The sequence below is a fragment of the Pteropus vampyrus genome, unplaced genomic scaffold (genome assembly GCF_000151845.1).
Source record: "Pteropus vampyrus isolate Shadow unplaced genomic scaffold, Pvam_2.0 Scaffold125, whole genome shotgun sequence".
Classification (NCBI taxonomy): domain Eukaryota; kingdom Metazoa; phylum Chordata; class Mammalia; order Chiroptera; family Pteropodidae; genus Pteropus; species Pteropus vampyrus.
In genome coordinates this window covers 225,816-251,732 of record NW_011888906.1, presented here as the reverse complement: position 1 = coordinate 251,732, position 25,917 = coordinate 225,816, and the positions used below count along the sequence as shown (strand labels likewise).

Below are 25,917 nucleotides of genomic sequence, written 5' to 3'. Positions count from 1 at the left end.
GACTAAAGACAAGAGGATCTGCAGAATCACAGGGCCATACTACCCCCAGGATTAGCAGGCGGCTCAGGTGAGCTTCCCTGCTCTGCTCTACTTTAAATCTGGCAGATGCGATTCAGTGATGGCCTTGCTGATGACATACGCTCTGCTTTTCCAGCCCCCCATCTCAGCAGGGACAGCATCTCCATCAAGCCAAAGTCTGATTAGTTGGAGAGACCAACATGTCACAGCACTCTGGGAATATTAAATAATATTTACAAGGGAATGACGTTGGGAAAATAATTACTGGTGGGAAGAGGCAATCAGCGGCGGGGAACTCCTCCACTGCTCGAGTGGTGAGAAATTAGACAGAATGGGGCTCAGAGCAGCGGAGGGTTTGTCACGGGGACATCGGAAGGGGTTAGGAAGTCACTACCTCTGCTGATCCTGTTAATAGGATAAAGCAGTCTTGCAAATAAGAGCCAGACCCCAGGAGGCCTGCATTTGAGGGGATTTAAAAATCAGGCCAGATCCTGCCAATAGCTTCACTTTTAGGTGTTAGAACTGGAAGGGGGCTGAGAGATTGGCAACACCACTGGTTCCCAGTTTGAAAGATTTCTGCCTCCTAAAAATACTGCAAGTATTAAGTAATAATTAATTTGTTTTCATATTTTTTATTCATCAAAGACACATAGAGGACTGCCAGCTGAGACAAGCAGGAATAGACACAGGAGTGATGTCACTCCAGCCCCAATCAAGAGACCTATTGTCTTTTTGACAGCTCAGCTATATTATCCCATATATATGTTCTCTTTTGAAAACATTTAAAATAACACAAGGGCCCACTTTGAAATACCTGAGGGAGCCTGGAGAATCTACACCAGAAACCCCAAATCCAGGCAAACTCTTTTACACAGAAGCAGACTGAGGCCCAGAGAACCTAAATGGCTTGCTCCAGGCTACATAGCTGGCTGTCAACAGGGCCAAGGCTAGACTCAGGGGTTGGGGAAGAGACTGCAAGGGCAGGGAAGGAGTAAGTCATAGTGGCCCATGTAGAGGCTGAGTGTGGGCTATGGACACCGACAGGCTTGGGCTTAACTCTTGTCTTCAATTCTTACCAGCTGTGGGACCCCGGCAAATGTCTGAAGCACAGAGCCCATTTTTGTATCAGTAGAATGAGGATTAAGTAACAGAACGAGCACTTAGTAATCAGCTTTTCCTTAACTCCAGTTTGTGTATATGGTGCTGGTGGCGAGTGGTCTGTGTAGACCTAAGATCAACAAGCTTGGAGAACAAGGTCACATGACCCAACTTCCAGGTGCTGCCCTGACAATGCCAGTGGGAGACAAATTTTGTTTCAATGGAGCTCTGGGTACTAAATTGCAATGCTGTCACTTCTAGGTAGTTACTCAAAACTGAGGGTACCTCAAAACCCAGACTGTATCCAGATTCAACATCTCTCAATTCCTGCAGGGTGGGACCTGGGAATCTGCACTTTAAAAATTTATTATTGAGATATGACTTACATACCATAAAATTTACCATTTTAAAGTGTACACTTTCAGTGGTTTTTAGTATATCCATAAGGCTGTGCAACCATGACCACTATCTAATTCCAGACCCTTTCATCACCCCAAAAAGAAACCCCGTACCCATTAGCAGTCACTCTCCATTCCCCACTCTCCCATTCCCTGCCAACTACTAACCTGTCTCTGATTTGCCTGTTCTGGGCAATTTATATGAATGGAATCGGATAACATGTATCTTGCTTCTTTCACTCAGCACAATGTTTTCAAGGTCCATCTATGGTGCAGCATGGATCAAGACTTCATTCTTTCGGAATCTACACTTATAATGAGCTCCCCTGGTAGTTCTGATGAGTGGACTTTTGGGAGGAAAAGAATGGCAAATTCACACAAAGTATGAATTTGGTTATTATACAGATACAGGGCCTCAATCCTCCTGTCAGGTGTGTCTGTCTTGGAAGCCCCACTGGTAACAGGAGGCAATGCTGGCTCTTGCTTCCTCCAGAGACTGAAGAGGTTGGGCAGGGTCTCCTAGTGCTTCGTAGGGAGATATGTCTGTGGACAGTGGCCTGGCTGCTCTGGGAACTGGGCAGATTAACTGTGAGAGATTCACACAAGGGGATTTAGTCTCAACTCAAAGACTTTAATGTACATTACGCTCTTGAAAAAACATCTCCAAGGAAACAAGTGGAACCAAAAGTCTTAACCAGCAAGAATTCTCATTCAGAAACCTGGTGTGAGCTGCAGCCTTGGAAAAGAACACAGGGACTCTGATCATAGTATGACAGCTTGAAGTCAGGGTGGCAGGGCCTGTGTGCAGGATGGGCATGCCCTCAGGACTCCCAGGAGACTGAAGCATCACTCCTCTTGTGGTTGATAGCTCCACAGAAGGACTGGAAAGACCTAGGCTTACTGGTTATCCTTAGAACTCTGAATAAAGGCCCAGGATTCCAACAGGGCCAATGAAGCCTGTCCAGACCAACAATTGTTCTTTGTTTTTTGAATCTCCAGGTCATCAAAAACAGACATGGTGGCTCTGGTGAGGAATGGGGACATACAGAAGTACTGCCAAGTCCCACTTCTGGGTCTGAGGCTTCAGAATGAAATAGATGGGAGAGGCGTGGCACCAGCAAGGCCCTGGGGTCAGGGGACACAACAACCTTGGAAGATTACTCACTGGGACCTCTGGATAGAAGAAAGGGACTTAGCTGGAGAAAGCAAGAGCTGATGACTTGTCAGACTGAACTCAACTGTCTTCTGTGTTACACCCTTCCCAACCTGGGGCTCCTGAGCTGTCACATGCCCATGTTTTCTGTGATGTATCCTCATTCAACAAGGAGCAGGCAGAAATTCTGCCTCATTTCTCTACTACATTGTTTAACTTTTAAGAAGTCACCTGACACTCAGGCCCCTCAGCAGTCCAGGGTTTGTTTTCTAACCATCCTGTGGAATAAGCCATCAGTTCTCTTGGGCTTTTGGCTCAATTTCTTCTCATTCAGAAGGAAATAGGTTGCTGTTGAGGCTGGTCTCTCCCAAGACCTCTATAAGAACCCATGTGGAATTCAGTCCGGTTAGCACCAAGGCCAGGCTGATGGGGAACCTACGAATGTACCTTCAAGATACTACAGTCTCTTTGGCACTGAAGGAACTTATTTATTGGTGAAGGAGAGAATTCTGGCTCCATCTTTGCAGAACCTGGTGGGGCCGCTGCGCTGGCAGGTCCCAGTAGGAGGGGGCAGAATGGAAAGGCCAGGACTGCAGCTGTGTAGGAAGGGATCGTCCCTGGCTGACAGCATTCCCGGTTAGCCAGTCTCCACACCCTCAGGGAGCTCCACCACCACCGGGGCGCAGTCCTCCGGCTCCGCCTCGAAGTCCCACCGAAACTTCTTGGTCAAGTGAGCTTGGAACTTTTCAGCTTTCTGCCTCAGGGTGGCATTAACGGCAACGCTGCGGGCGGAGGAAAAGAAAACCTACAGAGAACAGAAGATAAGTCACTCCTGAGAACATAGAAGGAGCTGAGAAAGCTGTGGAAATTTACTCACGGTGCTCAGTTCTCTGGGGCAGACAGATCAGCTGCTGGTGGCACAGGCCCAGGACACCTGCTGTGCTCTCCCCAAACCAAGAAAGAAGGTCCAAACCCAGCTGAGAAGCTGAGGCAAGACTAGAAGGGAAAATTTCTATCTTGGGCAGAGGTGCCCCACTGAGTAAGGCCAGTGGCCATCACTCCGGCCCTGCCTTCTGAAGAGATCTACTTGGCACCGTAACTCAGAGTAAGAAGTAGTAGCTACATCAGCTAGTACTAAAAAAGCTTGGGGGACTTGGAAGCCCCTGGATTCCATAAAGTCTCAGGCTCTAAGCCAATGAGGCTGAACTGCTGCTCTAAACTAAATGGCCCACAGGCTGCCAATTTGAAGTTTCTATTCCCCCTAAAAACTATCTTTGATGTTCTTTTTTAAAAATTGTGGTAACATATACATAACACAAAATCTATCATTTTAATCAATTTTTTACATTATCATTTAAAACACTGTTAAATATACATAACACAATATTTACAATTTTTTTTTAACGCCTACAGCACCTGGTGGTGGGAGGTGGATAATAGCTATCCTAATGGGTATGAAGTGGTATCTCACTGTGGTTTTGATTTGCATTTCCCTAATGATTACTGATGTTGAACATCTTTTCATGTATTTGGTTGGCCATTTGTATATCTTCTTTGGAGAACTGTCTATTCAAGCCTTTTGCCCAATTTTTATCAGGTTTTCTTTTTTGTTGTTGTTCAGTTACCGGAGTTCTTTATATATCCTGGATATTAATATCCTATTATGATGTTCTTTTTACTTCAGTTTCATCTAATATAAACATGGGCAGGGGAAAGAACAGTAATTTTTTCTACATCTGAAACTCCATCTGGATTGTTCAATCTGGATTGTTCTAGATCCTAACCCTTTCTAAAAATAACAGCAAACCCATTACTTCTTCTCACACTATTTTACTGTTTTCATAGAAGTTTCACAGAGTATCTCAATGGATCCTCAAAATGCCCTGGGAAGACATACTAGAATGCCCACTTTTTAGAAACAGAGCCTGAGAGAAATTAAATGACAGGACCGAAGCTATCCAGAAAGGAAGTAGTTTTTCCTAGACTACCCATCAGCTCCCAGCAGGACCACTGGACAGACACAGGAGCACGGGGGTGGAAAAAGCTCTTTGATCCACCTTCATGCCAAAGCTGGCCCACAGACCACCATGGAAAGAAACTGCATTCCAGGGGCCTTGACCTAACAAAGGTAACGACAGGTGTGTACTCTGCGGCTGATTCTTTGGACAACACCCCTCCCACCTGTTTCTCCATTGTCTTTCTGTGAGCAGGAGAACCAAGGCTCATTTTCAGTGGTCTGTGGAGCCATTTTGTTGTAGTGGTAGGAGGGATGGAAGTGATGGGGGGAACGGGGTGGAAGCAGAAAGGGAGTTACAGAATTTGGTTTCATTAACTTGAGAACCGACTAAATACAGGAGTGGGAAGCATAGCCATAACAAAGTATCAGATCAATAACTAATTAGAGGGGCTGTGTGAGCTTGGTGGCGAGAGCAGCGGGGAAGCTGGCGGCCTGTCTAATGGAGCTCACCCTGGATAATAAAGCCCAGCTGAACTCTGGCGAGGGAAGCAGAGAAGCCTTATTTCAAACAGCATTAGTTCTGGAGGCCCTGCACACCCACAAGTCTGTCCCCAGAGGTCTTGGGGAACCCGGTAGCTGAATTAGCAAGACTCTTCCTGTTCTCCTTCTTCAGCTGGTAAACTGTACTACTCTCTACACAGCCCCTCCTCTACAGCCATGTTGAACAGCTGCCCAATGCGCTACTGCCTCTTCTGTGCCTGTACACACATATGCTTTTCCCTGTTTATAATACCCTTCCACCCATTTTACCTCCTTTGCCTAGCTAATTTCTGCTAGTAGCTCAGGCTCAGCTCAGACATCACTTCCTTTAGGATGTCTTCCCAGACCAAGTGCCCAGGGTTACCTTGATCACAGCCTCAATCTCAATTAAGTAACAGTCCATTTACAGTTGAGCTCTCCCAAGAGATGAGGAGCAACTCCAAAGCATAAGTCTTTTTCATACCTGCATCCCACATTCCTGGCACAGAGTCTGACATATAAAAAAGGACCAATTAGATGTTTAATTATCAAAAGAATAAGAAGACCACAGGTTCTAGGAGAATCCATTTTGGTTCACTTTTCTACAGTGCCTAGTACCAAATGGCTCAGTAATTATGTGATGATGCTGGACAGAATAAGGAGCTCATCTTGGGGAGAGGTGGCTTATTTACCAGGCCCCTGCATACCATCAGTTCACAAGCCACCTCCTCGTGACATGCCTCTTATAAAAGCCCAAGCTGAAATGAACTGCTCTAACCTCTGTACCCCTAGCATTGTGCCTGAAATGCCTTCCCTTATGGCATTTCTCACTCACACTGTGCTTGCATGACAATGACCTGCGCTCCTTAAAAGTAGGGAATGAATCCGAATTATCAATGTGTCCCACACAGTATATCATCCAGGGCCTTGCAGCGAGTTAGGGCCCATAGGATATTCACTGAAAGGATAAGAATGAGATGTAGGGATTGTCCTGCATTTGGCAATGGCCAGCAGTGAGAGGCTGGAACAGGCTGGACTCATAATCATCACTCATCCTCCCCATCAATTTCTCAAACAGTACCTGGTAGTAAACTCAATCAGAAGCAAGTATAATAGAAGCCTTCAGCCAAAAAAATAAGGCTTCTAATTTGAAAAGTGCTTTGTCCTTTTTAAATAATTTGTCACTCTAACCTTTACTACAAACATGGGATGTAGGAGGACAGGAAATTACTATTCTCATTGTATAGATGAGAACAGTGACAAATGCTGAGCAAGTGATAAATGTTGAGCAGGATCCAGTCCAAGAAGAGAAATCTCAATCCTTTTCTCCTACTAAGACCTTCTTGTGTTGACAAAGATTTAATGCATCCTTCATATTTTCAGCATTGCCCTGTGGGGACCTAAGGAGCTTGGAGACCAGGTACTTATGGAAATGTCCTCTCTGTAGGCCTCCAGGATTGAGGACACAGCCCAGTTTAACTTTTTTTTTTAAACAACTTTATTGAGATATAAAGTGTTCGATTCATTTTCACAAATGTATACACCCATGCAACCACTATGATATAATCAAAATAGATATCCTTGTAGTTTTTTCTTTTGGTATCCAGTTTTATGAGTTTGAAGGACCATATACTATCAAAATCATGATACTGAACAGTTCCATCACTCTAAAAAAACGCCCTAGTGCTGCCCCTTAGTGGTCAAACTCTCCCCTTATCCCTGGCCCCTGACAGTCATTGATCTATTCTTATTTTTGTCCCTATAGCTTATAAACTTGATATTTTAAAAACTCACAATTCAGAAAAGGAGATGTTTAGACAATACCTAGTTTTCAAGCAATAATTTACTAAAAGCATACTAATTGGGTATTTTTTTTTTAAATATAAAAAAAGGTATTACTACTTTTATCATTAAGTCTGTGTATTCTTAAATTGTAAATTACTTTAGTCAGAAACGTAAAAGCTTTCTTTTAAACCCAAGTTAAAAAGAGTTCAGTCAAGTCACCTTGAGAAATTTAAAGCATCAAGGTAGGTAGCTGAGTCACCATCTTATCCTACTTTTTGGCTAGACAAAAAAGATGTAATTTCCTAATTTTTTCAATTCCCAAATGACTGTTCAACTTAGAATGAAACTAGCCAGAGGTAGAACATTTTATTTTAGCTTGCAGAAGAAAAGTGTTAAAAGCAAGACTATCACTTCATAATGATTACCAGGAAAGTGAAAAGCAGTAGGAATCTTATCTTCTGAGGTCAGTTTAAAGAATTTGGGATGTTCATCTGGGGCTCTAATATATGAGAGCCCACCACAAGCTTTAGAATCGAAGCTCAGCCTTGCCATCCACTAGCTCTGGTGATCTTGGGCAAAATTGTGTGATCTCTCTGATCCTGTTTCCTCATCTATAAACTGCACAGTAAGTGTGCAAAAGTGTTAGGCTCCTGATGGCAGGAGGTACAGGTAGGTGAAACTGATCCTAGCTAGTATTACGACAAAAATACAGAAAAATACTATTATGACAAAAACATATCAGAGCCAATGTTTTCTCTCAAGAGTTAAATATGGACACTGGCATTTAGAACACTAGCAAGAAAAAAAGCTAGAAGGCATACATGGCCTATTGTAACTAAAAGTATTTGAAAAAGCAGGTTACGTGACTGTATGCCTAAATGCTATACAATCAGCAATAAGAATCTTTATTTTGAACATAACTTACTAACACACTATTAAATTCAGATTATTCTTTCAATGGTTTTAAACAAATTGTGGTGACTCAAGTTGTTTTAAATAAAAGAAAAAACTGTATCTATTTTTGTAAAACAAATAATTTTTATTCAAGCTAAATCCATGGGATTTGTAAAAACCAGTGGCATCTATTCAAAAGGGCCTTTAATGGCAGAGGCCATTACATGGCTGATTTTATACAAGCTAATGTGGCTGCCTTTAAGTGCTTACACATACAAACACCAGTCTCTCTCCATGGGTAGTAGCCATTTAAGCTCCTAAGTAAGAAAGCTAGTTCTACTTACTTGACTACCTGGGGGGAGACCAGGCGGCTGGCTGAGGAAGGCTTTTATGGGCTGATTCATTCACTCATAAATACCCTGAGTGAGTGCATCCATGTGGGGGGACTGGATTCTCACTGCCAAGATGGCATCAATGTAATTCTCCATTAAAAAGAAAAAAAAAAAAAAGCTTTGTAATATCCTTTCTTACATTGTGCCATTGAAATCTCAATCATCCTTCAAGCTCTTGGTCAAATGCCCCTCTTTGCAAAAAGCTGTTCCTGATCCTCAGTCCCCTCATATCTCAACTCCAGTCTGAATTAACCAATCTCTCTTTGGTGTTCCCAATGTCCTTTGATCAGACTTTACTGTTTATACCAATCATATTAGGGTCATCTATTAATATTGCCACAGGAATTATGCACTCTATTCATTTAAAAACATCCAATAACATAAAGTGCGGTAAGTGCTAGGCTTCAACTCGGTGTTGAAAATAACCAGATGAACAAAAAAAAACTTTAGGTAAAAGCTCATGGCTCAGTGGGGGAAGTCAGGCAGACAACATATAAATTTCAGCAAGTACAGCCTATGCAATATAATAGTGACAAGTACAAAGCAGGTTAATAGTATGCAAAGGAGAGAGATCAGGGATGGCTTCGCAAAGAGGTATGCCTTAGGATGAACAAGTATGTACCAGGCAGGGGGAAAATCGGGTTCGATTAAGAAGGCATGAAACAGTTAAGAAGGCATGAAACTTCACACCTATCAGTCATGCCAGATGGAAAGTTCCTGAGACCTGCTTACAGTTAACAATATTGTACTGGACACTTTTTAAAAATGTTAAAAGGGTAGACTTCACATTACGTGTTTGCCACAATTAAAAACAAAAAATAAAGAAGGCATAAAGCAGCATGCACGTCTGGGGACTTGCAAGGAGACCACTATCGTTGGAGTTGATGGGGGAAAACAGAGAAAGGAAAGAGAAGCTGGAGAACATGTTAGAAGCCAGAACAGAGTAGGCCCTGTGATCCATGTTAGGGCTGCAGAGAAATAGAATCAGACGTGCACTTTAGAGCAGCAACTCAGGTGGCAGCATGGGAGACAGATGGACTGACAGAGGTAGGCATGGAAGCTGACAAACTCTGATGTAGTCTAGATGAGACCAAAGGCTTAGTTTAGGGAAGTGGTACCACGGCAGAACTGCCTTCTAAAACGCTTCATGCTCTCTCGAGTTATTTGGTTAATTCATTTGTTTACTTTCCCACCAAAATATAAGCTACAAGTCAGGGACTCTGTCGTGCTCACAGCTGTATATCCAGTCTTAGAACAGGGCCTTGTATACAGCAGGTGCTCAGCAAATATCTGCTAAATCATTGAACAAATCTCTTAAGGGCAGAAATCCTGGCCAATTCATATATGTACCCCTTGACACTTTCAGGAGGATGTTGTATTTAAAGAAAGGATGCTCAAAAACATGTGTTGATTTATTTTTTTAAAGGCACATGTCATGGATTTTTCCAAATAACAACATCAAATTTTCTTGGTGAAAAGTCCAAAGATAGAATTCTTCCAACCATCAGCTTTGCATACCCCACCTGGGCATCTAGCAATCAAGCTGGGCCCTTTCTGCTTCATAAATCATTGCTGCCAATAATGCTTCAGCAATTAGAGCTCAGCTGTTGGTTGTCCGGACAATGGTCGGGACAGCCAGCAACAGTGTGGCCTTCCTATGTTTGTGCGACAACATTAATGTACATCATGAGAACTGCACATATGCCTGTGGGGCTGCGGCCACTGCCAGAGGTGAGTTAGCAAGCTGATGTCTCCTACTCCTTTGCAACCCACAACCCCGTAACTTTGGGGGGTGAGATTTTTCCTGCAGAGGAAGAATAAAGAGATTTAATTTCTCTATTATATTAAGAACCAATAAAAGGGCAGTTTTATACCTCTTCTGAAGTGAAATACACCAGGCTTAAGCCATCAGCTTGACTGACTCATACCCACAAGTCCTCCAGTTGCCAGACTTTTAAATGAGCTGCCTGCTCATGGAGACTCTTCCAACAGTATGTTGGTTTTAGAAACGTGTTCCGTACCTCTGAGAAACAGGCATGATGGTACCTCCACTACTATCCATAGAGAATTCTTTTTAGGAGATCTATACTGTATTCAGTACATAGGGGCGTAAGCACCGGCCTTAAACCAAGACTCAGGCCTGGGTATGAATCCTGACTCTGCCACTTCCCAGCTATGCGACCTTACAAAGATGACTTAACCTTTGAGTCTCAATGTTCTTTCTTTCTCATTTGTAAAATGGAAATAATCTTCCCTTACAGTGCTTCATAGAGGTTAAATGAGGAAACACATGTAAAATGGTAATCATGGTACCTGATACTCAACAGACACTTAATGAATGTTCACTCCTTTCCTTACTCTGTGTGGGAGTGGGAGGTCAGTGAATAGCCAGCCACCTTGTAAGGAGCAGGCCTTGTGGGGGTTTCACACACAGGGAAAAGAAAACAGCTCATGGAACACAAAATATGGAAACTGACAGCTTGCAGCTTCTGCCTCTTCTATACTTGAGAAAGTTACAAAATGTGAGTGACAGAGGCTGTCCCATAAAGGAAGTTAATCTGTTTGCAAAGGGAGGAAATAGCACAGGATGAAGATTGTAAGTTGTTTGAAGCTTCTTCCCTAATTACCACTCATAATGAAAATTTAATTGCCAAGTTAAAAGCAAATTTCACTTTTTCTGACAGAGAATCTCTGCAAAAACCAGCATATTTTGTTTGAACAGGAAATCAAAGTTACTTTAATGCTTAAATGAGATCTAAGGAGCTGCAGATGTTTCCCTGGGAGCAACAAGCTTCCAAACTCTGTCCTACTGGGTTGCAGCTATGGCTACAGAGAGTAAGAAAAACTGTTTTGAACTGAGTAACTCAAAGGGGTGGCGTGATTAAAATTCCATGTACCCCAGTGCAAGGCACTCTGGGGGTGAGACAGGGAGAGGGTGGTACAGAGGAACAGTTTCTGGCATCAAGGAGCTTTCGGTCGAGTAGAAGAGAGAGAAGTAGTAAGCAGCCTGAGATTTAGAAACTAAAAATTAAGAAAACTTTGGGTTATGAAAGAATAGCAAGAAACAAAAGGTAACCCTCTTGAGGGTGCAAAAGACTGCTCACCTGTAAGGTGCTGGTGAGGAAGTTGTTCTGGGAGACAATGTCCACAAAGAAGTCGGCAGGGATCTCACCAAGCTGGTGGTACAGGATGGAGATGAGGTTGATGTAGAGGCTGTGGTGCTTCACCATGGCTTCCTCTGACCGGCACAGGAGGTTTAGGAGCCGCTTCCAGTGCTCAAATGCCTCATACACATTCCCCAGCAGGAAGCACACAAAGGCAAACTGAAGTTCACCTGAAAGGTACAGAGAGGAGACATGATCCTGAGGGAAAGGAATACCAGCTGACTCTACAGGGTGGTCAGTTCCACTGGACCTCAGCAAAGGGTGGTCTTTTCTCCTTGTCTCTCTTGCAGAGCGTAGCATGGGGTCCTGCATCAAGCAGGTGCTCAACCAAAGTTTGCTGAACTGCTATATATTCAAGCCACAGGAAATCAAACTGTGGTTTTGGATTTCTGTAAAATCAAACTATAAGAGAAGAAATATACTTAGTATTTGCCTGGTGTTTAAAGAGTTTACAAAACGTGCCCGTGGATATTATTCTAAGTGGATCCCAAACCTGGCTGCCTGTCAGAATTACTAGGAGAGTTTGCTTAAAATAAAGCTGCCCAAACTTCACTCCCAGAGATCCTGGCTGAGGATAGATGATGGGGCCTCAGTATTTGTAGCTCTAATTCTGATGCAGATGGTCTACTCCAGGTCAGGAAAATGCTATATTACACCACGAAATCCTTGGACTAACTCTTCAAGGCAGTCAGAGAAGGTGGTATTTGCCTCGTTTTATAGATGAGGTCAAGGGACTTTTCCAAGGTCACACATGTAATATTTGGTGATGTGAACAATGGAAAGATAAAACAGATTTCTTATTGGGTAGGAACCATTCTAGGGCCTCCCAAACAGAAAAATTCGTGAGTACTCATTTCAGGGTTAGCCTGCCTGCCAGATCATTTTTGTTTAATACCAGGGCTCTGTGATTTAATCTCTAAGAGCGTGTTGGCGGCTAAGAGCATGGGCTCTGGAGCCAAACTGCCTGTGTTCAAATCTCAGCTACACCACTTAGCAGATGTGTGACCTTGGGCAAGTTACTTAATCTGCATATGCCTCAATTTCCTTATCTGAAGGTTGCAGTGATGATTAAATGAATCAATATAGTACATGTAAAGCATTTAGAATAATATACAGCACAAACTAGCACTCAAGAAACATTAGTTATTGTTCCCATATTTCCACTGAAAGCCAGTCTCAAACAAAGAGAACCACTGATCCAGAAGCCATTGTCCTTGGACTAGCAACTGGGTCTCTTGTTGCCAAGATATACTATTGCCAATCAGAAGTGTTCTCTCTGGCTTTAAATTTTTTTATTTTTTTAATTCTCTGGCTTTAAATTTAATGAGGGTTTCTGTGGGCCTACATGTGAGCCATAAAAAGAACAGATGCACTCAACACCAAATATCTCTTCTAATGCTTGGTGTTTGATCTCTGTCACCTCCAGAGACTTGGGAAAACTAGTTCCTGTCCCTAGGCCTGTAGAATTAAGTTTTATTTGTGTGACTAGCTAGCTATTGGGTCTAGATATGCTGGACATTTGACTGATATTTTCAAAATACGTATAGTCAAATTTCCTTCATATGATCGATCTTAATGATGTGCTTCTTCAGTCAGCTTTTCCTGGTTAGTGGGAAAATATAAGCTTATGCTCCGAATTTAGGGCATTTATTTAAATTCCTGCATTTCTAGCCTAGTCTAAAATTAAATTGAGATCAGAAATAATTTCAAAGAGCTGTCATGAAGATACAAAGTGATCCCTGCAACAGACCTTAGCATAAGATTACTCTGAAGAACTGAAATGTTTAAGAGGTAGAAAACATGATTTCAGTTCATTTTTAAGCCAGAATTTCAAGTGTTACTTATTAAATGAAAATACTGTGTAGTGCATTAAGAAGCCTCCTTAAAAATGTCCCTTTTTATCAGCTGAGCCAATGATATAAAAGGCCTTATATTCAAACTTCTCACTGATCTTCAGAAAGAAAAATATGCAAATACCTAACCTGTAAGAGAAAAAATATAGTTGTTAAAGATATGATGTTTGCTGTCACTAGTAATTGAAAAATATAGTTGACTCTTGGACAATGCAGGGGGTGGGCCGCTGACCCCCTATGCAGTCAAAAATCCATGTATAAGTTTTGACTCCCCAAAAACCAAGCTGTCCATCTGCAGGGGATTGGTTCCATGAACTCCCTGCAGATACCAAATTCAGCAGATGCTCAAATCACTCATATAAAATGGCAGAGATCAATGCATCCAGTCGGCCCTCTGCATCTACAGACCCCCAACTGAGGATTGAAAACAGTACAGGTTATTTACTGAAAAAAATCCACATATAAGTGGACACACACAATTCAAACCTGTGTAGTTCAAGGGTCAACTGTAAATTGAAATAAGACATCATTCTCCAACCATCCAGCTGGGAGAGGCCTTTGCTAAATTGCCTTGTTGAAGGTAATGGGCAATGGCCTCCTACCCGCTGGTGAGGATGTACAACCTTCACTTAGTTGGCTGCATACTCTGATCCAACAATTTCAACCCTAAACATATGCAGAAATACACACAAGGATGTTCATTAGACGACACCTGTAATAGGGAAAAGAGGAACATCTTAATGACTCATTAGCAGAAGGTTGGTTCAATAACTATGAGACTTAAGCAGCCACTAAAGAAAAGTAACTGCTTCAGTAACATGGAAAAATGTTTATATTAAAGTAGGTTACAATATACTGTAATTCTGTTTTCATAAAAAGTAACATACACATGAACACATATAATTGTATTTTAAAAAGACTAAAAGGAAATACAAAGAAATATATAGAGAAAAGCAAATATATATATTGTTTATGTGTGTATGTGTGTATATATCAATATCTATATAAAAAAGATGGAAAGTAAATACACCAAAATAATTATGTAAAACATGATTATTTCCAGGTTGTGGGAATTAGAGTGAATTTTATTTTTTTTCTATTACGAACATATATTATTTTTATAAGGTAGAAAAACAACAATGAAAACTATGATGATTTTTTTAGACGTCACTGTCCTGGTCTAAGCCAGTAGAGAGACCAACATCTTGACAGAGTCAGGAACAAACTGAGGAGGGAGGTGGGAGGCCTGGAAAAAAGCAGCCCTTTCACCACTTAGCCAAATCCTTTCCTTCTATGGACCTCGACCTGTAAAATGAGAGGCTGGGTAACAGCCATGATTCCCGAACACAGGATTATCTACATCAGGTTCACCTAGGGGTCGTGTTTATTACACAAATAGGCAGACAGCTAAATTGCTGGAGCCCTGCTACAGAACTCTTGAGGTAGTATCCAGGAGCAAGGCCTGGACATCTGTATCTTTAATAAGTGTATTGGGCATGACTGCCCCCTAGGCAGGTTTAGAAACCACTGGACTAGATAACTCAAAAGTACCCCTACTACATACCCCTCCCTTAGCCCACTCTCAAAAAACTCTGTTCCTCCTCACCGAGCACATCCTGGGGGCTGCTGGGGAACTGCTTGCTGAGCACAGTCTCCAGGGCATAGCTCAGGTCCATGCTGTGCCTGGTTATCTCTGCTGGCGTGGCACCTGCCGGGAACATCTGTGTGGGCAGCTCTGAGAAGCGGATCTCTGTCCCAGCTTTGGGCTTCATCTCAGGCAGCCGGGCCAGGCCTTCCTGGTAGCTTTTGCACTCAGTGCCACAGCGGGGTAGATTCTGCCCCATCCGGTCCTTGGTATGCTTCATGGGGAGCACAGGCAACACCTCTGAGAAGGCGCAGATCTGTCGGCTCTCAGGCTGCAGCTTCTCCATTGTGGCCTCAGTGATGAAGTTGGTGAGTGAGATCCACTTCTTGAGCGTGGCATATGGGTAAGGTCCCAGGAACTGGTCCAGCTCCTGGAGGTTGGCCCTCATAGCCTCCACCTCATCCTCTGGGGCTGGGGATAAGTCTACCTCTTCCTGGACCGCATTCCAGCGCAGGACGATCAGCCCCCGCTGCTGCAGGCTAAGGAAAAAGCCCATACGAGGGCCTACCTCCCTGGGATTGGCCTTGTCCACAGAGCTGTAGTGGAGGAAGTGGATGCCTGGTGGGATCATCTTCACGCCCCGGAACTTGGGCCCCACCTCCCAGGAGTTGTAGTCAATGCCAAACTCTGTCCCCTTGGGCATATTCAGGATGACCACAGTGGCCCCTTCAAAAAAGAGGCGCTTGGCAAGCTCAGGATCCATCTGCATGGCAGCCATGGGACCAGTGGTGGGTGACCAAAAGGAGAACTCCTCTTGTCTTTCAGAAAAGCTGAAAAAGAAAGAAAATAGAGTTCATCAGAACTTAGGGAGGAATGTTTCACTTGCTGAGCATCCTCAATGTGCCAGGTATTGAATCAGACCGCTGACATAATTATCTCCCTTAATCCTCACTACAACCCTGCATCCATTTTATAAATGAGAAAAATGAGACAGAGAAGAGGATTTTTGAGTTTTGGTTGAATAAGCAAGAACGCTCACTTCACAGCTGGAAAGACATCAAAGAGAAGTGACATGTTCAAGGTTACAAAAGGACACACAGGTCACACAAATCAGAATCAGGGTACCCTGCCCTCCAGACCAGTGTTCTTTCTGCTGTACACTTGGGACTGCTCTCAGACCTCTCTCTCTCTCACAACAGAGGACGAAGATGGAGATAGCCCGGATGGCCCATTCTAAACTATAACTCTGCCTAAAATCTATTGCTGGAGAATCCCAGAAGAGCTGAGAAAGATGATTAAATCAAGCATAGACCCAGTTTCCCATAAGCCTCAGGGAAGACCCAGAAATGAACAGAGTTGGAAAGCAGATGTTCAGCATCTAAAATTCACAATAGATTTGGGAAGTGAAGAGCATGTCAACCACAAACCTCCCATTCTCCTTTTACCTAAAACCTAAAGTCCAAGGAGTGAAGCAACTTCCTAAAGGGCCCAGTCAGTGGCAGCTTCAGACCACTTGCCCAGAATGGATTCAGGTGGCATGGCTGGCCTAGGACCAGGGCTTAGAAGAGAAAGAGCTCAGAACATTTATTTTACCCACCTCTGAACTATCTGTGAGGACATACTATAAAACTTCTGTAAGCAGACAGACTCTGCCTCTATAATATTTATGAAGAATAGTTCCAACATGAACTAATTTAAACCAAACAATTATCTAACCTCCTAGTCCTAAGACACCTACCTATTCAATTCAGCAAATAATCACTGAATGCCTGCACTGTGCCAGGATCTTTACCAGGCACTAAAAAAAAATATCCACAAAGTAAGACAGGCACTTCCAATCTAGCCAGACATATGAACAAGACCCCAAAATTTCACAAAGAGAAAGAGCCGCCTGTTTAATTCTTTTTACTCTTTTTATTTTGAACAAACAGTGAAAAATGGAAGACCGGCCCTTTCCCCAAAATGTTAAGGGCATAGTTTACCGTCTTAACCCAAAAAAACACTACAAATGACTCTCACTCTAAGTCAGCATTTTTTTTCAAACTTCACATCACAACTTGTTAATGGCTTAAAAAGTCAATTTAGAGTCTCGACCAGCATTAATTTTTTAAATGAAAAGAACAAAATAAAAACAATCAGAACACATCGGGAGTAGAATAAATAATATTGTTTCTGAAGTTTTGTGTGTCTGTACATACTCTTGGTTGTGACATAAAATATATTTGTTACTGTAGGTCATAGTCAAAAAAGTCTGAAAGTCACTGCTCTAAATAATTTATATCGTCATCTTCCTATTCTCAATCTTGAATTCAGAAGGTACTTAATAAATATTTGCTAAATGAACAGCTATTGCATTTATAATTGCTCATCAATTAGCCACTTTCCCTTGGCATCTGTGTGTTCCTTCTTGATAATGACATTCCTTTCATTCTCATTCCACCAGCCTGTCATTCTATTCATTATATCTTCAGCAGCTGGCTCAAGACCTAGCACAGAGAAGATGCCCTGGAATGCAGAAAGTCACATCCACCCAACTTCTCTCCACCACCTCCTTAATCCAAGTTACCATATCCCTCACCCAGAGTGCTTGCCCCTCCGGTCCATTCTCCATCCAAAAGCCAGAGTGACCTTTTCAAAATGCCAATCTAAGCATGTCACCACTTACACTTAATACCCTCTGAGTGGCATCCCATGTGGCTCTTGGAAAACCAAAATTCTTACCATAACCTACAAGGTCTGCATGGTCTGGCCTCTGGCAACACCTCCAGCTTGTTTCATACCATGCTTTCCCCACCCCCAAGCTCTGTTCCAGTCACATTGGCATCTTTCAGACCCTCAAACAAGAGACTCTTGGATAGAAAACCCCTGCCTCCCCTCTTTGTCAAGTCATTTTTCTGATCTCAGCTCAATATTCCCTCCTCAGTAAAGCTCCCTTGACTGCGAGCTGGGTCAAATCTCCTGTTATATACTCTCACAGCACCTTGTACCTTTTCATTTTACTTTTCAAGGTTGCAATTTTGCCAATATTTAATAGAGAGCTGTCTCCTCCACAAGACTTGAGTCTTTTTGTACCTCTGGCACATATCAGACGCTTGACAAACATTTATTTAATAAAACTGTGAAACCCATTTTGTAGTTAATAAAAGTTCCGTTTGGGGAAAGAACTTACTTGAAGTTATAGAGAGTAGGAAAGAACCAGATAGGGCGCAGCCAAGGTCTCCGGCCCCCAAGTTCTAAAGTTAGGAAAAAAGCGAAGTTACTCTGGGTGCCCAGGAAGTACTGGCGACGGTGTCTTTGGTGACGGTTTCCCAGGGAGAAAGGCCTGCAAAGACATGAGGGTCCCACCACCAGCCCACAGATCTGGGCGCGGCCGTCCAAGCGAGGTGGCCTGCGTCAGGGCACTCCGCGATCCCGAGCTGGGAAGAGGAGTGGCCCAGCCAAACAGACAACGAAAGCGGAGAAGTTAAAACGGGCCAAAAGGCCGCACTCACCACCTTCAGCCTCGCCCCAATCTCAGGCACCGCGGAAACACGCCGGAAGTTTTACCGCTTTGGTGCCGGACAAGAGCTACAGGAAAAGCAGTCCGGCAGAGCTCTCGGTCGCGAGAGAAACGGTCCGTGCCTGCAGGTTCCTCCCCATAAACTCTTTTGCATCGGGTTACTCCTTTTCACTCCTGAACCGTGGATGATAACTTTCGTCAAACTATGCATTTTATATCCCTCTCCAGAAACACATCCACTAACCATGGGACCTTTGGTCTCAATCAGTCATGGTCACCGAAGCTGGGGTCAAGGTCATGGCTGCTTAGTAGAATCAGAGGCTCCATGGTCTTGGTCAACCATTCTCTACCTGAGTGAGTGTCACAGCTGCCCATAATCCCTCAGTCTCAGCTTCTAACCACACTCAGGCCTAAGAGACAGCCTTAGAAACCCGGCTCCCAGCTAAGAGAAAACCAGTCTCAGCAACAGTAGTCACCACATCAGTCTCTCCCAGTGTCATCCTGTGTCCTCTGGCAGGGCAGGAATAATCTGATATTTCAGTCAGGTTGTAAAAGTGCCCTGAGGGTGGGATCCTACCTGTCTTGTTCTTTACAGTCTCCTTGGAACCTGATACAAAACCAGGCACAAAGGCTCAGCTCAGTACATATATTATGTATTTAATTAATGATAGTAATTTGGTATTAATAAATGGCTCCTATTCGGGGTCCTAGCCCTGTGCTGGGTGGTTGTATCAGTCAGGGTCCAACCAAAGAAGCAGAACTGATAGAAGCTATATATTAAGAGATTTATTGCAAAGAATTGGCTTATGTGATTGTGAGGGCTGGCTCTATATAAGTCCTAACTCCATAAGGCAGACCATTCATATCTGATTTCTAAACCTTACACTACCCTAGTAAGTAATTTTAGCATTCCCAACTTACAGAAGAGAACACTGAGGCTCAGTGAGTTTACACAGCCAGAGAGTGGCAGAGCTAGGAAGCAAACCAAGGTCTGACTGCCTGTTCTTGTCTCTGTGCTGCTGTTTCTTAGCTTGTCTGTTACAATTCCTAGTGACAGCTGGACACATCAATCTGTCTCTGTCAAAATTCATCTCTTAGTGGTTACAGACTAGACTGGGCCCTGCAGTCATGGTTAATCACAATGAGCTACTGCAGGATTAACCAGAGATGGCCTCCATCAGTCACAGTCATGCGTGTCAATCTCAGCCTGTCATGTCATTTCCATTTCCTGCATGAATAAGCTCAGCTCCTTCCTAACCCCTCCCTATTCCCAGTCTTAGGTGCTGAGCTCTTTGTTCTGGTCTCACAGCTCCCTTTTCCAGCGACCTCACCATCTTCTCAGAGACTCCAGGGTACTGTATTATGTGCATGGAAGCTGTAGATGGTGGCCCGGGAATCCACTTTGTAGGTTGCATGTCCATCCAGATCAGATTTCTCAATCCTGGTACTATTGACATTTAGAGCCAGAAAATTCTTTGTTATGGGGGTTGGCCTGTGCATTGCAGGATGTTCAGCAGAGTTCCCTGGCCTCTATCCACTAGATGCCAGTAGTCCCCCTCAGTTGTGACAACCAAAATGCCTCTAGACATTGCTAAATGTTCCCTAAGGGGCAAAATAACTCCACCCCCCTCGACGCTGAGAACCACTGATGTAGATGAAACAACCTCAGGTTATTCCCAAGCAGCAGAAGCTGACCCTATATTAGTGAGAGATGGAGATACAGATCCAGGGTGTGTGGGGACCCAATGTTTGCAAACCAAGTCCTATTGTAGAACCCCAAGGGTGACATATAGCTAAAGCAAACCTACTGGGAAAATTCAGGTAAGGAGTCACAAAGCTCTTGGAGAGGGTTAAAGAATTGCTTTTTACTACATAGCATTTTGTATAATTTAATGAATTAGTTTTTAAAAAGAAATAGTATTAGTCTTGGAAATTATAGGGAAGTGCTCTGTATTTAAGTTTTTAAAAAGTATTTAGAATGTTATGTACAAAGTAACTTCAACTCTGGGAAAAATACATGTATGTGGAGAGTCTGGAAGATAATGCACTGATTACCAGTGGTTCTTGCTTGTGAGATTTCGGGCAATAAAGAAAGGTGATCTGGGGTGAGTCACTTAGTAGAATAAAAAGGAAAGTGCTGGTACACGCATTTCAGGTAGTCCAAGAGGTGATTTAAGTTTTACATGAATTATGAGATTTTAATTTAAATATTTTTGCATTTTTATAAAGCCCTCCTTTCTTTGGCAAGTGACACTAGTTTTCCATTTGCAGAAGTAATATAATTTTTTTTAAATAAACTTTTTTTTAAACCAAGAGTCAATTTAAAGAAAAATGATAAATCAATAATAAGATAGGTGGCAAGTACAAGAATACAGCAACACATGTGAAGGTGGTGGACAAAGGCTGAGTTGGGGATTGCTGTGTATACCATCCACTAGGCTCCCACGGATGGGGTTGCAGGAAGAGCCCCCATTGTAGGTGCTCTTCTTTCAGGATGAGGAGGGACCAGGCTGTTCCTCCATACACCGAAGTCCTGTGTCCTAGTGTCCGTGTGCCTGCTGCTCCTGCTGCCTAGAATGCTCTTGCCCAAGTTCTTCACCTTCCTGGATATTTCTCTTCATTTGGCTCAAAAATAACCTCCCCCAGGGAGGCCATAACTGGCCACTTTATTTAAGGTGGTCTCCTTCAGTGACCATTTGCCCCACCCCACCATGCATTTCCTTCCTGGTGCTGATTACTCAGGAATTGTCTCCAACTGCTTGTCTATTTTGTTGTCTGTTTCCTCCACTACTCTGTGAGTTCCTGGAGGACAGGAACTTTGTCTTATTTGCTGTTGCATCTGCAAAGCCTAATGCAAGATCTGGACCACATTGGGAGCCGCAAATATTCGTCCAATGAAAGTGTTCTAGGTTGGGATCTCTCCACAACAGTTTTAAGCTTTCTCGAAATGCCCACATGGACTAATAGTTGACAAAGAGAGGGGGAGAGGGAGAGGGAGAGGGAGAGGGAGAGAAGGGAGAAGAGGGAGGGAGGTAGGGAGAGAGAAAGGCGCTAAGACAGTTGTGGTTCAGCATCAAACACATTTATTTCACTTTTATTGAGTATACAAGAACAGAGAGCACACGCATACAGCACAGAGCACTGAGGTGGGGGAGCGCAGGGACCAGAGAGGAGAGAGGGGTGTGAGTAAAAAGGAACAGGACAGCATCGCAGTTGGTTGGTAAGGTGCTTTAAAAAAAAAAAAAAATTAGAGTGATGTTGCTCATGCAATTTCAGGCCAGTCTTGGAATGTGCTCGCAGGATTCAAAAACTGAAACAGGTCCTGGCGCTTCCTGTACCCTCAGATGGAAAAGATCCCGAGAAAGCAAAATAAAATGAAAATTTATAGGATGGCAGAGCGGAAAAAGATCCTGGAGAGCATCTGGTTTAATCCTCCTCGTTTTATAAATAGGGAAACTGAGGCCCCAAAGGGGGCACAGGACTAGCTCAGGATGGCTATCCAAAACTCCTGACTGCCCTCTGGGACTTTTTCCACTATGCTACATCATCTCCTGGGTGGAGAGGCAGCACAGAAAGGATGACGAATATTAAAAAGAAAAAAAGAAAAGTAAGTTGAAGACAGACAAGACAAACATCTGTATTCTCTATGAAGAAGAGGATGTGGAGGAAACAGTGCCCTAGATTTCAGCTTTGCAGCTCCCTCTCTCCCTGGTGGCACTGCCTGCCCCTCCGTGGAGGAAGGTCAGAGCATCTGTGGGACAGAGATCTCCACAAACCCCGGCTGGCCCACGAGCTAAGCTTGGTCACTTCACTCCTGACTGAAGCCATATGCCCAGGGTCTGTAGGCAGGTGTAGAACCCAGAGAAAATACTCTCCCTCTGAAGTGTGTCCAGGATGCCTGGTTCCAACAAAGACAGGAGTGCCTGAGCCAAATTCCGGATGGCCCAGAGAGGAGCCACTCCAGCTCTTGACCCAGAAAGAGTGGGAGTTCTCAGGTTGAGAAGGGCTGGAAGGAAGTTCTGTGGCGTCTTTACCACAGTTGTAAAATGAACCTGGTGCATGGAAAATGTGCTGTCACACTCAGGGAGTTAGAGCAGATGACAGGGCCTGCTCTGTGGGACTCTGCCATCTGAGCCCCAGGTTCAGGGCTCCCTGCCCTCTCTCCATCCCATTTTTACCCGCAGAGGCAGACTATTCTGATTTCTTGTCCTGCCTCAGGTCAGCACCAGGGAAGCAGCTAAGCATATATATCCTCAGGGTAACGGAGAAGCAAGCCCAGGCTCTCTGGAAGGCCTCCCTGGGCAATGTCCAATAACTGGAGAGAACGTGGAAATGCTCTGAGGGGCCAGCCACAGTTGGAAATGTAATGCTCATTCAGTGGGCTTCCCAGGTTCCACCCCTCCCCCCACACTCTCTCCTTCAGTCCAAGAATAGAGCCTGGCACAAGTAGATACTCAATGAATACGTGTTGAATGACTTTATCAACTGCTTTAGAAGCAGGATTGGAGAGGTGAGGTGGGACTGAGAAATTAAAGTGCAGTGGAGACAGGCTCCCTCAGAAGGGGATTCACCGAGCTCAGGGAAGCAGCTTGTGGCAGGAAAGCCTGGGAAAGCCCCTGTGTGCTAAGCTTTTGATCAGGTTTTCCCAAGGGCTTCTGTGGTCTCGAGGCAATTTTTGGGACTCTGAGGGCACAGGCGCAGATCCTGACTCAAGGGGAGGTCTCCAAAGCCGGGGTCTTATGCATCAACGGAGACTCTGAGCAGTACCACCTTCCATCCTCAGCTGGTTCTGGGGTAGGCGAAGCCTTCTGGAATGCACTTTTGACCTACCAGGTCCCTCCTGTGTTCATGGTCTCTACCATGGCTGCTTTGGCTCAGGAAGAAGAGAATAATTCAGACAGAATACAGGAGTGGTAAAGAAAAAGAGCTGGGAATTTTCAGACAGCCAGGTCAAAGCCACCATCTATTGCAGTGGCTAGGGGCATTGCCTCCCGTAGGATGGGGAGTTAGCTATGACAATTCAGTCAGGGAAAGGCAAGACGTGGCAAAAAAAAAAAAAAAAAAACCCAAACAAATAAACAAACAAGCAGTGGACTGAAAACTGAGGCAAGTCTCTAACTAGGGAGCTAGGGGGACTGAGCCAGGGGACATTCTGCAGCAAAATCCTAACTCTGGACCCCATTCCTGAGCACAAACCAGGCCCTGGCTGCTACTGCCCAGGGGAAAAGGCATCTTGGACTACATCTGTGTTTCTTCCTTCTTGCGAAACCCCTGCCTCTCCTTTTGGGGACCCTGCCCCTCCCCACCAATCAACCAATGACAAACACCACACACTGTATTACTACACTGAACTATCAGCTCCTACTGTGAGCAACCCACAGCCAGAGTTTGGGTCCCCTTGGCTGGGCGAGTTCAGTGAGATCTAGGAACCTTGGAATACATCAATCACAGTCAGATAATTATAAATTTTAAATGTCAGCTTTATACTTACCAGCACTGTTTATTTTAATATTGGTTTCCCGTTATATGTAATATACATAACTTAAAAGCACATCCATACAAATCTCCTACAAGCTGCACCTTCATAATGAGAACCCATAAACACACAATGTCTACTTCCCTTCCTGTGGCTTGGTTTTCTGTTCTTGCTTTCCCTCTTTCTCATTTCAAGTGAGAGTCATCTGCAGTGGCCCTCAGCAGGACCAGGACACAGAGGGCGAAGGGTGCAGGGTTGGGAGAGAGGGAGGAGAGAGCCCAGACAGAAAATGATGACAAGACTTGTGAGAGGGAGAGGAGGTGGAAGAAAGGAAGGATTTTGCAGCCCAGTGTCAAGACCCAAAAAATAATAATCCAGTGTTCCTCCTCCTCCTTTCCAAGTGGGGAATTTCCTTTCTTTCTTGGAAAACAGTTGACAGTGCGTGTCTTGCTGCTGTGACTTATCTTGCTTTGCTGCAAAAGGGTTTTCCTTTGCACTTGAGTAAGTGGGCAACAGACGCCGGAGAACAAATGGAATGTTTGTCCACTAGATGTAACGTGCAGAACCAGGGCCGTACTGTACTTCTATGATCTTCGTGGTCTGGCTTGCTTTTGACGTTCCGCAGGGCTTTGAAGGGGAGAGCAAGAGATTATTGTCATTGTAATTTTTTTCCCTGAAAAATCCCACCAATTCTTCAATTTATCTGCAAAGGAAACGTAGGTGTTCAGATGTTGGTTGTTGCTGTTGGCCAACTGCTCGGCCAGCCCTGGCAGCAGTGCAAGGACGCAGTGTTTCCTGTATATATATCTATATCTATATATATATATCTATATATATATGCTTTTCCTTTCCCAGTCTCTCATCAGTGACAGTACGTTGCAGCTGGGACGTTGGTGTTGAGTCGGAGAATCCAGAATGAAGGCCCCTTCTTAACGGTTCTCTGGCTTGGGTTGGACCAGAAATGCCAGCATCTCTTCACGGAGGTCAGGATTCCTGGACCCAGAGTCGTGGGGGACACAAAGGAAGGAGGAAGACAAGAAAAGTTAGTAACTTTTTGTCACCTATCTTTAAGTACATGGCAAGAGGCTGTTTTAGCTAGCCTTTACCCTGTGTCTTTGCTAATGGCTCAGGAAGACGTAGTGACTTGTCTAAGGCCACACAGCTTGTAAGTGACAGCTGAGAACTGAACTCCCATCTGTCTGATGCCAAAGCCCAAGTGTACTTGCTTGTTTGTTTCCAGGGAGGTGGTGTATCTTCCTTTGGCCTGAAAATTTGTCCAAGTTTCCTTTAATGCTGAAAAGCTAGGATCAGACTCGTTTCACTTTTTCTTCCTATCATCTCTCAGTTCTAAGAAACATTTAGTCATGATTACAGAAGTTGTTTGTTTTTCTTCTCTGTTCCCAAGAGGCCTGCCGTGTCCTGGAGATTTAACCCCAGAAAGCATTGTTTAGAAAAAGAAACTGGAGCCTGGATCCCAACACAAGTTTGACTCCAAAACTTAGTGGTTAAAGGTATAAGCTCTGCAAAAACTGAATCCTGAGTTCAAATCCCACTCCATAGCCTACTAGCTCTGTAATCTTGGGCAAGTTTCCTAACCTCTTTAGACCTCAGTTGCTCCCTCTGTAAACTGGGTACTACCACATTCAAAACAAGGATCGGCATACAGTTAAGTGCTAAATAAATACTGGCTGTTCTTGTTATTACTACTGTTGTTGATTTAACCACATACTGTTCTGATCTTGAGAGCAAGGACTGTTTTTTACTTATCGTTGTCTTTCTAGTGACCGACACTATGCCAGCACATAGCAACTACTGAAAACTATTTAACAGGTGGCATATCATTCCTGCCTTTTATCACTCACATATAATACAATCATATAAATGCGATCCTTCTCGGCTCATTTGACAGACAAGAAAACTGAGGCCCAGGTTCAATGACTTAGCAAGTTGGTTAGAACCTAAGGCTTCTACTTTGAAACAGGTCAATTATTTTTTTCCCCATCTAATCAAAAATTTGATAGTAAGAAAGCTCTCAGAAGCTAGGTAGCTAGGTGAATGCCATCCTCTTGGCTGGCAGGGTTTAGGAGACAGGTCCTGTTTGAAGGAGGCAGGCCAGTGGGAGATGA

General features: G+C 43.8%; 2 protein-coding genes across 4 annotated transcripts in view; both read right to left on the bottom strand.

Moving 5' to 3' along the window:
• Window positions 1–2,124: 2,124 nt before the first annotated feature.
• Window positions 2,125–18,378, bottom strand: AAR2 (AAR2 splicing factor homolog). Of its 3 annotated transcripts, none has more exons than XM_011366560.2 (5): window positions 18,308–18,378; window positions 17,986–18,049; window positions 14,838–15,646; window positions 11,319–11,548; window positions 2,125–3,472 (listed from the first exon to the last, which is right to left on the bottom strand). In XM_011366560.2, the coding sequence occupies exons 3-5, from the start codon at window positions 15,592–15,594 to the stop codon at window positions 3,305–3,307; spliced, it is 1,155 nt and encodes a 384-aa protein (XP_011364862.1). In that variant the 5' UTR covers window positions 15,595–15,646; window positions 17,986–18,049; window positions 18,308–18,378; the 3' UTR covers window positions 2,125–3,304. The 3 variants fall into 3 exon arrangements, with proteins under 3 accessions (XP_011364862.1, XP_011364863.1, XP_023390212.1); XM_011366561.2 differs by having other exon boundaries at window positions 17,986–18,138; window positions 18,308–18,359; XM_023534444.1 differs by having other exon boundaries at window positions 18,311–18,329.
• A 2,997-nt stretch (window positions 18,379–21,375) lies between these two features.
• The window catches only part of EPB41L1 (erythrocyte membrane protein band 4.1 like 1), a 54,267-nt gene continuing 49,725 nt past the window's right edge, over window positions 21,376–25,917 (bottom strand). Inside the window, exon 19 of the mRNA XM_023534447.1 lies at window positions 21,376–24,784. Coding sequence (XP_023390215.1) covers window positions 24,776–24,784 — 9 coding nt within the window. The 3' untranslated portion in view covers window positions 21,376–24,775. The remainder of the gene's footprint in view (window positions 24,785–25,917) is intronic.

Coding starts and splice junctions, on each gene's coding strand:
- AAR2 (XM_011366560.2), bottom strand. CDS start 15,594: ATGGCTGCCATGCAGATGGATCCTGAGCTTGCCAAGCGCCTCTTTTTT. Junction 11,549..14,837: donor CAGCCCCCAGGATGTGCTCG/GTGAGGAGGAAC, acceptor TGTACCTTTCAG/GTGAACTTCAGTTTGCCTTT. Junction 3,473..11,318: donor TCCTCACCAGCACCTTACAG/GTGAGCAGTCTT, acceptor TGTTCTCTGTAG/GTTTTCTTTTCCTCCGCCCG.